We start from the raw sequence: 13,643 nt of genomic DNA, 5'->3' as shown, positions 1-13,643 counted from the left end.
TTAGGTGGCGTTGGTCGACTCTGCGGGCGTCGCTGTGGTCACCGTGATGACGTCAGGAATCAAATATAGACACCACCTCAGTGCGGTGTCATCCGTTTCTTTTCACGGATTTCCACGCCAAAGCATAGAGCCATGAAGAACACTGAAAATGGTGCGCCAGGGTTAAGGCCCTGTGTGCGAAATCCCTGCCTCTAGAAATCAGTTCGCAAGCGGGGAGGATGGTGGGTCGGGAAGAAATCTGCAACTAGAATATGTCTCTACCAGATAAATCGTTACCGAAGGTAAGTAACTTGTTCATCTGATAGAGACTTCTAGTTGCAGATTCCTTATCTTAGAATAGATACCCAAGCAATGCCAACCTCAGTGGTGTGCTGCAAACCAGGATCATACTAGAATGTCCTGCAGGACCGAACTACTAAAGCAGCCTCCACCTGCGGTCCTGCCTGTCCAGGCAGTAATGTTTAGTAAATGTTTGCAGGGATGACCACGTTGCTGCCTGGCAGATATCCAGGAAAGGAACTCTGCATGCCAATGCTGAGGTAGCAGCAGTTGCTCTGTTGGAATGAGCGCAGAAGCCCTCAAGGGTTTGCTTGTTTGCCAAAGCGTAGCACATTTTGATGCATACAGCACCCATTGTAAGATGGTCCGCTTTTGCACCACCTTCCCTTTCTTCGCAACCACATAGCCAACACCTGGAAGTCTTTGGTACGATTGAAGCACAACGCCAGCGCACTTTTCTGGATCCATGCGGTGGAGTTTCTCCTCTACATGAGATGGTATGGAGGTGCGTAAAAAGTAGGCAATGTGATGGACTCTACCTGAAAAGGTGTAACTACTTTGGGAAGGAATGAGGCCCTAGTGCGTAACACCAATTTGTCGGGGTGCACAGACAAAAATGGGGGCTTGGAAGAAAGAGCCTGAAGCTCACTAAAATAAATAAATGGAGTGGGAGGAAACAAATGGGTGAGACCCTTAAGGAATATAGCAACAAAAGGAGACTTAAAAAGGGAAGATTGATTAGGCAATCTAAGAAAGGCTGACATAGCCGATAAGTAGCCTTTAAAGGTGCCCATAGCAGAGCCTTGCTGGGCCAAAGAAAGAATGAACTAAAGAATCTCAGAGGAGCAGAGAGGGGATCAGCAGACTTGTTGGAACACCATGCCACAAATGTATGCCATCGACAGGCGTATACCATTTTGGTGAAGGGGCATCAGGCTTTCAAGATAACGTCACAGACTTCGGGTGGAAGGTCAAAAGCCGTCAACTACCGCTGCTCAATATCCACGCATGAAGGCGAAGATTGGACAGGTTCAGGTGGAGAATCATCCCCTGCTGCTGCGACAGAAGATCCTCCCAAAGGGGCAGTCTGAGTGGAGGACTGGTGGCCATGCTCATTAGCTCTGGATACCATACTCTCCGTTCCCAGTACAGAGCCACGAAGATTACTTGGGTCCGTTCGTTCTTGATGATCTTCAGAACTCTGGACAGAAGTAGTATAGGCGGAAAGGAGGCCGGAATTCCACTCAAGACAAAAAGCATTGCTGAGTGAGTAACGCCTTGGAAACTCCAACAGCTGACATTGCGCGTTCTCTACCGAGGCAAGCAGATCCAACCAAGGCTCTCCCCACTGCTGAAAGAGACCTTGTGCCACCTCCAGATGGAAGCGCCATTCGTGATCGGCTATGCATTGACGACTGAGTTGGTCTGCTCTGGCGTTCAGAGAGCCCGCTAGATGTTGAACCACCAGGGAAATGCTCTGATGTGCCAGTCATGTCCAGAGGCGCAGAGACTCCTGACAAAGGGTCAAAAAACCCACTCCGCATGATGTCACAAAACTCACATAATTGGGTGGGGGTGGCCCTGGCTCCCGAAAACTCAGGGAGGCGTGGAGCTGACCCAAAAGCCGGCTCCGAGGACTGAGGCCTAAAGTGTTGACGCACTTGGTCCCATGTTGCGTCATCCGACCGACGGGGTAAAGACAAAGAATGTTTGACAATGAATTCTTCTTACCTGAATGCCATAAAGATCTTGAGTGCAACGAGTGGTGAGGGCTCCGCAAGCAGTCTCATGACCTTCTTCTCGTGACCGGAAGCAACACAGAGTGGAGTGCCGATCCACCATGGGCTTTAGGGACCACAGTCTCCAAGCCTTGGGGGTCATGGGCCAGCACTCTGAGCACGACTTTGGGTCGTGGTCGCACTCCGAACACCACAAGCACACAAAGTGCAGAACCGTCACAGAAATTATCCAATGACAGGAGTCGCACGGCTTGAAGCCAGTCTTTCATGATCACATCTCGATGCATCAGAAGTAAAAAAAACACATTGACAAAACGTCAAAAAACTGTCAAAAAGCGACTGCAGAGGTACCTCTTCTCCCTATCTGCACATAGGCCAGTGCAGAGAGAAAAGTACTGCAGCGATGGCAGACCGCCTGGGTGGCGCTTATATAGCGCCCACAACATCATATCCGGAGACCACGACAAAGGCAGAGTCGGCCAACGCCACCAGACAGTGAGCAGAGGTACTGCTTGAAGAAAAATCTCCGGATCCGGACTGACTTCTAGGGAAACTCTAAGGTAAGGAATCTGCAGATAGAAGTATCCATCGGAAATATTAGATTTCCACTTGTTTCACTATTCAGAATGCTTTTCTACTCGACCTTGTGGCAAATCCCGGAGAAAGCTAATACAGATTCAGTAACCTAATCCTACTTTTTACTTCCAGAATGTAACATGGATTGATGGCCCTTGCATCCTTAAAAACCTCCTGACTACATAAAGAGGACTGCATACCTGCATCAATGATTTTGCAACTTTTCGGCAATAGGACTACAAACCAAGCCGGTTTCTCTTGAGAATACTACCAGTGCTGCAGCTGAACAGACATCTCACAGCAAATTACAACAGAATAAGACAACAAAAACTATTATACATGAAGGTGTTAAAAAAATAAAAAATAAAAGTCAGTTTAGAAAACTTTAACCTGAAACAAGACAGTGTAATAAAGAAACAGCTCACATTTTCACCTTCTCAATTTATTGCTGTGCTTGATGTTTCCCTTCTCTAGAATATGTTTTAAATAGAATTTATGTTGCAAAGACCAACAGATACAACTGAGTTTGTAGTGCTTTGAAACTGGTATACCAGTGTGAGGCCCCACATAATCAGTTCCATTCAAGATCGAGTGAGAAGCAAAAAGCCTTTCATCCCTACAAAAACATTTTACATTAAAAGACAAAACAATGAAAACAAGTGGTCTTTTACATTTAGAAAAATGATCATTCTTGGAGTGTACTTTAAGAGTATAATAATGACTACCACAAATGATTTGTTAATAGACACCTGAGGCCAGTCAACCTGCTGTTACAGCACGCCAACACATACACAAACTGACGAAAAGTACTTCTCAGAGCAAGGCCAAAACGTTTGAGCAGGCTTCCCCCTCCAACTAAAAGTGCATTTAACTCGCCTTCCATCATCAAAGCTGTAGAAGGCCATCTGCTTCTCCAGCTGGTCCTCCCCATCCATATGGGCAATGACAAGCATCAGAAGTAAAGCACTTACATGAGAACGGTTTGTGATGCGTGGGTGAGAAATCATAAATAAAAACACAGATGACAAGTTGTCTTCCGGTTTGATAAAGTACCTGTAACACTATCTTCTTGTGTATGGCAAACTTGGCAATAATGTGAGCTAGGAGCAGGTGTCCGCTGTACTTGCAGGCAGGGTCCACGCAGGCCTTGGAGAGCAGGCAGGGCCAGGCAAAGGTCATGAGGCGTCGCAGCTTGCTGTTGCGGTTCTTGTTATTGTCATGGATGTGGTGGGGCGCATGCTCCACAAGAAGGGTGGCAAACTGCAACAGGTAAATGCGAAGCGAGTCCAACATGTCAATCTGCTTATCCGGGTCAAGGACCTGCAAGGGAAGGACAGGCATAGGTGAGACATCAGTAACTTGATAGGATCGATCCTACCAGACCCGCTTTCTCCAGTTTGTCCCTTCATTTTACTGTACAGACTCAAACTCAGTAATGTGTTTCAAGTGTTAACTGTCCAAACTTTATAAATTGCACTTGTTACTTTTTTGCATCTATCTAAATTGGATTCCATTCCGATCATGAGTTCTCATTTAATAGTTAACCATGGTTGGTCTTATAATCGATTACCAAAATGTCACATTAACCATCTTTAATTTGATAATTTTGGTAGTCTAACAGACAGTTCATAAACTTAGGTTTCTGAGATATGTTTCCAATATCCTACATTAACATTCGTTTTGTGCATTTCCTATGCGTACTGTTTGGAAAGTTCTTAAAATAGTGACTTACTGTGATGCTTTCTTGTCCAGGCCCTTGGTCACCAGGACATGTAACTATCCCCAGAGCCTATGTGTTACTGCAAAATAATCCAAAATGTCCAGCTACATTTTTCAAGTCCTTAATGCAATTTCATAACCTAACAGGTGTTGCCATGTATATTTTTACTACAAATAAGTGACTTTCCCCAATACTTGGAACCGCTATCAAATGTATTATCTTTAAAAATTGTAATTTCCTTTGAGTTGAACTGATTAACAGAGAAATCCTAACCTGGTTGAGTCACAATCTGTAGAATAATAAGAATACAAAACTGAACCACACCTAATGATGGTCCACTAACTGCACCTGAACGATTCGCCTTTACTCATCGCTTCCATGCATCACCCCTCCGGTCCCAGACAATTGTCGACCTTAGTATTCTAAGAAATGAGTAATTTAACTGTAGTCTGAGATTTTGCCTGTTGGACATCCACTTGCTGAGCATATACTGCCATCTAGTGGTTGACGTTTGACAACTTGTTTTTCTCAAAGTTAATTTTATGCTAATAATGAACAATTGTGTTCCATCAGTAGATCATCGTAAACCAGGAGGATGTAATACTGACTTCAACGAGTCCCTAAACAAGGTGTGCAGGTAGTTACTGGTGCCACTAGCCATCCATTGCCAATGTGCGGTGGGAATGGACGAAATAAACAAATGGAAACCATGACAGTCACCTTTAAACTGATCTGTTTTTTCCTAAACATTATGATCATTCTATCGCTGTGTCTCAGTACTAGTGGCCAAACAGAAGCGTTCCCAGAAACCATGGGGTTTGTTACCAAGCAAAACAGACACTGAACATTAACCTCTGGGGCATGAGTGTAGCCGGCGCACTGCTGGTCTGGGTGAGTGCGTCGTTCTGCCCCATGCCTCAAGACCCCTAGGTGTGAAGGCGGCTACCGCACTTCGGGCTACGAGGCACTTAAAACAGTTCTTAGTCTAGAGAAGGCATTTACCTTTTCGTCTACGCCCCATTGTGCTCCTATATATTCTTAGCTTGCCTGACATATATATTTTTTCTTCCTAAAGCCCATGCAGTTTAATGGACCTGATCTGCGGATCTCAGCTTAGAATGGCAGTTTTAGGATTCTTCAAAAGCATCCTGCAGTTTGTTTCGAGACATTTCACCGGATTCCGCCACGGAACCTAACCATTCCTCAAGCTTTGACAAACTGGTCGAAACAGATTTTGTTAGCAAGAGGATCATGGAGAGGCAACCGAATGAAGGATCTAGAGGGATCCATCGCTAGTGAGAGCTTTTGAAAGGGCAGTGCTGAATGATGCGACTGTGCAGAAACAAAAGATGAACCCAGGGCGAAAAAGGAACAATTCCAAACAATGAGAATGCTAAAACAGGACAACAAAGTCATGATCAAGAACCGGAGAGTATTGCAGGACGTCATGGCGTAATTGAATACAAAATGGAAGTACGAGCAATTAAAAACAACAAGACAGTCAGTCTCCAAGACAAACCTACCGAAGAAATGCAAGGATACATTCAAAGGATTCTAGCTGAGAGAATTCCTGGTTGCTGGCTACAACAAAAGCAATACAAATATCTGTTATTCCTCAATCGCCCACTATCCGCAAATTGCTAAAAGATTCTAATAGCCCCGTTTTGGACATTACAGTGACCAGTAGCAACTCTATTCTAAAACCATCAGCTAAATACAATCATTTATTTATGAAACCATTTCTTCAAAACATGCTATAAAAAAAAAAAAAAAACAGGGATTTTATTAACGAGATTGGGGGCATACCTTTGACCTTACACATTCTTTTTAGGCCAGAAGAAGATAAAGGCCTTTTATAGCATCACCCCTCTCGAGTCCCAGCACTGGAAGTCCTGGAACTGTATATGAACCAAATAGAAAGGCGCTTCAATGCCCCCAAAGAGATTCAATTTACACTAGCAAAGATCTGGCCGACGCAGAATTCCTTGACGTTTGAATAGGAGTATATTATCTAAATTAAAGGGACAGCAATAGGCTCCTGAAATAGAAATGTTGTTTATGGCACAAAATAAGGAAATGTGAAAACACAAATAACCTCCATGAAGTCACTATTGAAATATGGGGCAGGGCTACTGACAATATGTTGTTCATCTTGAATGTAACCAATGGAACAGGTGACTTCCAAAAACAACTGAATGCTTAAACAAGAAATAATTAGTTGGTATTAATTCCAACCCGAATAATCAAGTTTCCTGATTCACAGAAAAAAAGATTGATAGGTATACATGCACCTCTACACTAACCCAAATGACAAAAATACTTAATTCAAGTTTAGAAATGTGAAAGATAACCTACCACGTGGACAGCTGCTGAGAAAAAGGGAGAATTGTGCCAAAAGGTCAGAAAATGTTTTCAAAGATGTACTAACTGACTTACAAGAGGCTATTCATTTAGACATCCAAAAAGAAAAAAACATGTTTTGCACCATGGGGGCGTGCCTAAAACAAAGCCAGTTCTGGAATATGTTTGTAGCACAAGCAGTGCTGTAGATGCAGATGCTCCGCATACTTCTGCCGTTTAGCGTTGAGCTCGGACGTTTGCAACTTGTTTTTCTTCTAATAAGTCTTTGGTATAGTGACTACTCCATTCATTAGTAACGCACATGGGCACTGACTTCATGCACTGCAGGTAAGCGTAAAGAAGGATATTTGGATAGGAAGGTGTGATGACCATGCAAGAAGCTATATAACGAGTTTAGGTAAAAGAATTGCACATCTGCACCAGCCCAAGAGTTCTAGGTGTTGGAGGGTGCATGTGCCTCTACAGTACTACATGATATGAAGAGTTGCTTACAAGCTATGTAACGCATCCTTTTGTAGCATGTGTGGGTGTAGAGAAACATGCTCTCCATTGACTGCAAAGCATTTGTCCCCCCTAAGTGGTGGCTAGCTGGAGGATGTTACACAGGACTTAAACAGAGCTCAGAGGACCGTCTAGCTAACTCTTACTTTATGGGGTGCTAAGACAACCACGGTGTTTGGTGAGCATGTGTAGAGTAGACCATGTAGTTGACTTGCATATGTGAGTTATGGGTATGTTTTGAAGGAAAGCCACAGTGGCTCCTTTTGTACAAGTGGAATGAGGCCTGGGGGTTGCAGGCAAATTACTTCCAGCTTTAATGTTACAGGTTTGGATACACTTTACAATTAACCTGGCTATACCAGTCTTTGAAAGAGCATGTCTTGTGTGGCTTGGTGAAAGCAACAAAAAGTTGTGAGTTTTGCAAAAGGGTTTGGTCCTATTGATATAATTCACAGGGGCACGCTTGATATCAGTTGTGAAGGGCTCTCTGTGGGGTAGTGAGAAGAACAGGAGCACAATGGTTTGATTAAGGTGGAGTAGGGATACCGCCTTAGGAAAGAATTTAGGGTTGTTTTTAAAGACAAGTCTTATGAACTCGAAAGAATGGCTCTTCCAGGGTGAGAGCCTGCAATTTGTTAACCCTTAAAGATGTAGGAAAGGAATTGTATGGGCAAGAGGCTAATGGTTCAACAGTGACAAGGGGTACCCTAGAATAACATATTTAAGTACTTCCATGAAAATCTTTATGACGTGTGGGAATGTGCCTCTTTTTGACATGGTTACCCACCCCCTACACTTTTTGCCTGGTACATGATCTCATTTCAACTGAAAGTGCACCAGGGTCCCCAGGGCCAGATCTCTTTTCCCAAAACTGCACAGTTTAGCAGCCTTTGTAAGCCCCTAGTAAATGGCACCACTGGTACCTAGGGCCTAGGATACTAAAGGAGGTCCCTAAGGGTTGTCGCACAAATTGTGCCACCCTAAGGGACCCCTCGCCAAGCACGACAGGCTGCCATTGCAAGCTGCATGCCCTGGTGCAGACAAAAGTGAAAACACAACATGGCACACAGCCTGTGCGCCAAGTCCCCTAACACTGCATGCAATATATGTAAGTCACCCCTCTAGCAGGCTTTACAGTCCTAAGGCAGGGTGCATTATATTACATATGAGGGCAAATCTGGATGAGCAGACATGCCCCTGCTATGTCTATGTCGATTCTGACATAGAAAGTGACCAGGGAAGCCTTTTTAAATGCAGATGCTAGACACGGGTCTATACGAGTTCCCCAGCTACATGATGGCTTCAGTGAAGATAAGGATGTTTGGTATCAAACATCTCCTATTGGTTAACCCACACTGATGCCACTGTTGGATTTATCAGTTCTTGTACCAAGAAGGCACCCTGGTGTGCTCACAGACTGGTTTCTACTAGCCTGCCACCTGAGACAAGATTCTGGACCCCTTGGGTGAGAGCCTCCTGCACTCAGGAGGTCCAGAACAAAAGCCTGTCCAGGAAAAGGGTGTAACACCCCCTCTCACAGGATGAGCTGCTGACTAGCTCTCCTAAAACGGCAAGCCTCAAAGGGATGCCACCTTTGAAATGTGAATCGACTCCCCCTCATAGGAGAGGAAGCCACCCCTCCCCTGCATAGAGCCTATCTGGCAGCTGGAAAGGTGGGAAAATTAGCTAGTCAAGTAGGTGTGCCACCCCCAGGCTAGCTCCACCCTTAAAGTGGGCTACTGCAAGGTGGATACCATTATTTTTTTTCCCCAGAGTAGCCACCTTGGTGACGGCATTCTTAGGAATTCTGGGACAGAGTTATGCCCACTTTCCACAGGAAGAGGTCATATAGAGGGCGTAGTGACCCCAAGGGTCATTAGCCCATTGGCTACTACCCTACATGCCCCTAAATTCAATGTTTAGGGGAGCCCCTGGAACCAGAGAAGCAGATTCCAAATACCTAAGAACACCAAGGACAAATAAGAGCCACACAGGCAGAAGAGGAGAAAAGAAGCAGCTGACCTGGTACCAACTCCACCAGCCTGTTTCATTCCTTTGTCGAAATCTGCAAAGTGGACTCGTCCTGCAGCTGTCACTTCAGAAACCCAGGAGGACTGCCTGCCTTCAGTAAAGGCTCAAGACCCCCTATGAACAGCAGACCTGTTCTCCAAAAGGCACCAAATAAGGGACTCTCAAGCCTCCGGACCCACACATACCTGACACCTGAAGTCATAACTGCACCCGCCCTCTCCGACCCAAGATGAAATGGACCACTGGTGCCCACAAGGTACCCCAGCTCCCCAGAGTCCGAGTCAATCGTGGTTTCACCCCTCCTGGACACCTCAAAGCCGCCTGCAGCCTCTGCACACAGGCCCCCTCTCCAGGGGTTTCTGTGGTGAGCGAAACCCGATGCCTAAAGCAACCACTGCACCCATCACCTCTGGTCCAAGTTTAAGTGGACCCCTGGTGTCACCAAAGTCCTCCACCTCTCCTGGGTCCACTGCTGACTCACCTGTCTTGGACTCCCTGGCAATGCCTGCAGCCTCAGACCACAGGACCCCTCAACTGCGTGTGCTCTCGGACACAGAAACCAGACTCCAAAGGACACCTCTGCACCTGTCACCCTGGAACCGGTCAGAAGAGAACCAAAGGTGCACTTACGTGCCCGAGCACCCCATGTTTGTAATCTAACTGTTGGCTGACCTCCTAGCCTAGCCAGGGCCTGCAGCCTTTTTCCACTGATTCCGATCCCCACTGAAATACACAGGACACCCAATGCTGTACTACACCTCAGCACCAGGCCGCCCCAGTGTGCCCGGAGTGACTTGTTGTTGTGGTCTTGACCCTTGCCCAGCACTCACCTTAAGTCTTGGAGATTGGTCCCGTAAGTTGTCAAACAGAACCTGATTTCTCCCACTGGATATTTCAGAACTCAGAAATTGCTCTGTGTCCACTTTTTAAAGTGAATAGAATTCCTATTTAAAAACTTACTTACCTGAAGATTTTTCTCTGATGCCTAAGTGTATATAAAGATACTTGCTATTTTACAAATTGATGTGGATCTCCTTTTTGAGTTGTGCGTCTCATTTACTGACTACAGTGTGTATTTCTAGATGTTGTGTACTCCTCTGTAATAAGCCTAAGGCTGCTCAACCACACTACCCTTAAAAAGAGCCCTTTGGAGTTGTATAGAGGCCCTGTCCATTAACAGGGAAAGACATACAAAAGTACACTGTTCCACACGTGCAATAATGGCCTAGGGAACCTGAGGTATCAGGAGCAAGAGCCCTCAAGCATCACAATGGATGACTAGCATCATCATCGGGAAATGCTCCTCGCCAGGCCGGCGCTGCAACGCCTGACGGGCTCCCCGAGGGGGGGCACTGAGCCGTACTGTTCTGATAGTGACTGGTGGGTTCAAACTATCCAGACAGATATGCCTACATACAGGCACCAGTACACAAAAGGAGAGAACAGAAAAAATATTAAAATTGGTTATTCATCGCAAAATATCTCATAATTTTAATCAATACACTAGGATGAAGACCAAGATTAAAACCAAAAGGAAAGTAATACATTGAGTGTGGATGCTCAATTACTCTCAAAGAGCAACAAACTACGTAGGACTATAATTATAATAATCCCCCTAAACCAGGGTCGACATGTTTCGCGTCGTGCGGTCCTCACGGATCCAATGACGCTTCATCAGGACCAATCAGCTCTTCTTCAAATAAAGAAAAAGATCTCAATATAAGGGTAGAAAAATACCGGTCACTTACATTAAAGTAAACTGGCTAAGTCAAAGTCAGGTCGCCCATCCCCCAAGTCGGGATCAGGCTCCTTGGGAGGCACGTTCCAAGGACTCGGATAAACAATATGGGATCCCGGTCCGTCATTAAGGACCTACCCTCCAGAACGGCGACCCTGTTCTCTTTACACGGTATTAGCATAGCACATAAATGTCCAGCTTCTTACAACATGGATTCAGAATAAAGAGGAGCATTTCCTGTTCTGCACGTAGGCTGCAATAGCAACTAGGTAAACGCCTATGAAAGTATACAAAAGGCCTGATGTCTGTAGCTGAAGGAGGTAGCTGATGATATCCTGAACTGCAGTTTTGAGCAGATAAATGTGCTTAGGGATGCAGTAATGGACAAACCTCTTACACTTGGCAATGTAGTAGGACTGCGTAGTGGATCTGCATGCGTCTGAGGTTAGACATGTTACTTCTGAGGGAGGTAAGGACAGCAAAACTCTCAGGAGCCAGATCGAGAGCTTTAGTTGAGAGGTAATGCAGTGTTTAATTGTGCCGTGGTTCTGGGTGGGACGGTCCAATCTGTGGGGGGAGTTTGTTGTGGAGAACCACCGACAAATCCAGAAGAGTTTAGAATTGCAGGAAAATGCCTCTTTTGACATACACTTTTTGCCTGCTTTCTGGTTTAATTTCGACTGAAAGTGGACTGGGTTCCTGCTATCCTGGTCACCAGTGCAAGATCTCTTTCCCCAAAACTGCACAGTTGATTTCTCCAAATGGCAAAACTTTTAGCACCTTCTGTAAGTCCCTAGTAAATGGTTCCCATGGTAACTAGGGCCTGGGTTACTAAAGAGGGTCCCTAAGGGCTTTGCACAAATTTTGCCACCCTAACTGTCCCCTCAAGCACATGACAGGCTACCAATGCAGGCTGTGTGTCTTGGTGCAGACAAAAGAGAAAACACAACATGGCATTCAGCCTGTGTGTTATGTCCCCCAACACTGCATTTAATATATGTAAGTCACCCCTCTAGCAGGCCTAATAGTCCTAAGGCAGGGTGCATTATATTAGATGTGAGGGAATATCTGCACAAGCAGATATGCCCCTGCTATGTATTTGTCGTTGCTCAGACATTGTAAGTGACCAGGGAAGGCAATTTAAATACATGTTCTGAACACTGGTCAATAAGGGTTCCCCAGCTACATGATGGCTTCACTGAAGATAGGGATCTTTGATATTAAACATCTCGTACTTGGTGAGCTCACACTGATGCCAGTGCTGGATTCCCCAAAATATGTAACCCAGAGGGCACCTTAGAGGTGCCCCTCTTGAAACCTACTGTAGGAAGTTGGCTCTGTATGTGTTATTTCAAAGTAAGGAATAGCATGCACAGAGTCCAAGGGTTCCCCTTAGAGGTAAAATAGTGGTAAAAATAGATAATACTAATGCTCTATTTTGTGGTAGTGTGGTCGAGCAGTAGGCTTATCCAAGGAGTAGTGTTAAGCATTTGTTGTACATACACATAGACAATAAATGAGGTACACACACTCAGAGACAAATCCAGCCAATAGGTTTTTATATAGAAAAATATCTTTTCTTAGTTTATTTTAAGAACCACAGGTTCAAATTCTACATGTAATATCTCATTCGAAAGGTATTGCAGGTAAGTACTTTAGGAACTTCAAATCATCAAAATTGCATGTATACTTTTCAAGTTATTCACAAATAGCTGTTTTAAAAGTGGACACTTAGTGCAATTTTCACAGTTCCTAGGGGAGGTAAGTATTTGTTAGGTTAACCAGGTAAGTAAGACACTTACAGGGCTTAGTTCTTGGTCCAAGGTAGCCCACCGTTGGGGGTTCAGAGCAACCCCAAAGTCACCACACCAGCAGCTCAGGGCCGGTCAGGTGCAGAGTTCAAAGTGGTGCCCAAAACACATAGGCTAGAATGGAGAGAAGGGGGTGCCTCGGTTCCGGTCTGCTTGCAGGTAAGTACCCGCGTCTTCGGAGGGCAGACCAGTGGGGTTTTGTAGGGCACCGGGGGGGACACAAGCTCACACAGAAATTTCACCCTCAGCAGCGCGGGGGCGGCCGGGTGCAGTGTAGAAACAAGCGTCGGGTTCGCAATGTTAGTCTATGAGAGATCTCGGGATCTCTTCAGCGCTGCAGGCAGACAAGGGGGGGATTCCTCGGGGAAACCTCCACTTGGGCAAGGGAGAGGGACTCCTGGGGGTCACTTCTCCAGTGAAAGTCCGGTCCTTCAGGTCCTGGGGGCTGCGGGTGCAGGGTCTCTCCCAGGCGTCGGGACTTTGGATTCAAAGAGTCGCAGTCAGGGGAAGCCTCGGGATTCCCTCTGCAGGCGGCGCTGTGGGGGCTCAGGGGGGACAGGTTTTGGTACTCACAATATCAGAGTAGTCCTGGGGTCCCTCCTGAGGTGTTGGATCTCCACCAGCCGAGTCGGGGTCGCCGGGTGCAGTGTTGCAAGTCTCACGCTTCTTGCGGGGAGCTTGCAGGGTTCTTTCAAGGCTGCTGGAAACAAAGTTGCAGCCTTTCTTGGAGCAGGTCCGCTGTCCTCGGGAGTTTCTTGTCTTTTCGAAGCAGGGGCAGTCCTCAGAGGATGTCGAGGTCGCTGGTCCCTTTGGAAGGCGTCGCTGGAGCAGGATCTTTGGAAGGCAGGAGACAGGCCGGTGAGTTTCTGGAGCCAAGGCAGTTGTCG

The 13,643-nt window shown here is 45.9% G+C and overlaps 1 protein-coding gene across 3 annotated transcripts in view; it reads right to left on the bottom strand.

The window, feature by feature from the left end:
• TRRAP (transformation/transcription domain associated protein) overlaps positions 1-13,643 on the bottom strand; it is a 1,102,174-nt gene that overhangs the window by 463,881 nt on the left and 624,650 nt on the right. For all 3 annotated transcript variants that reach the window (XM_069209830.1, XM_069209829.1, XM_069209828.1), the window contains one exon: positions 3,648-3,914. In XM_069209830.1, the coding sequence (XP_069065931.1) occupies positions 3,648-3,914 (267 nt within the window). The remainder of the gene's footprint in view (positions 1-3,647; positions 3,915-13,643) is intronic.

Source organism: Pleurodeles waltl, chromosome 10 (assembly GCF_031143425.1).
Source record: "Pleurodeles waltl isolate 20211129_DDA chromosome 10, aPleWal1.hap1.20221129, whole genome shotgun sequence".
NCBI lineage: Eukaryota > Metazoa > Chordata > Amphibia > Caudata > Salamandridae > Pleurodeles > Pleurodeles waltl.
The sequence above is the reverse complement of the archived record's forward strand: the minus strand, read 5'-3'. Positions and strand labels throughout refer to the sequence as shown.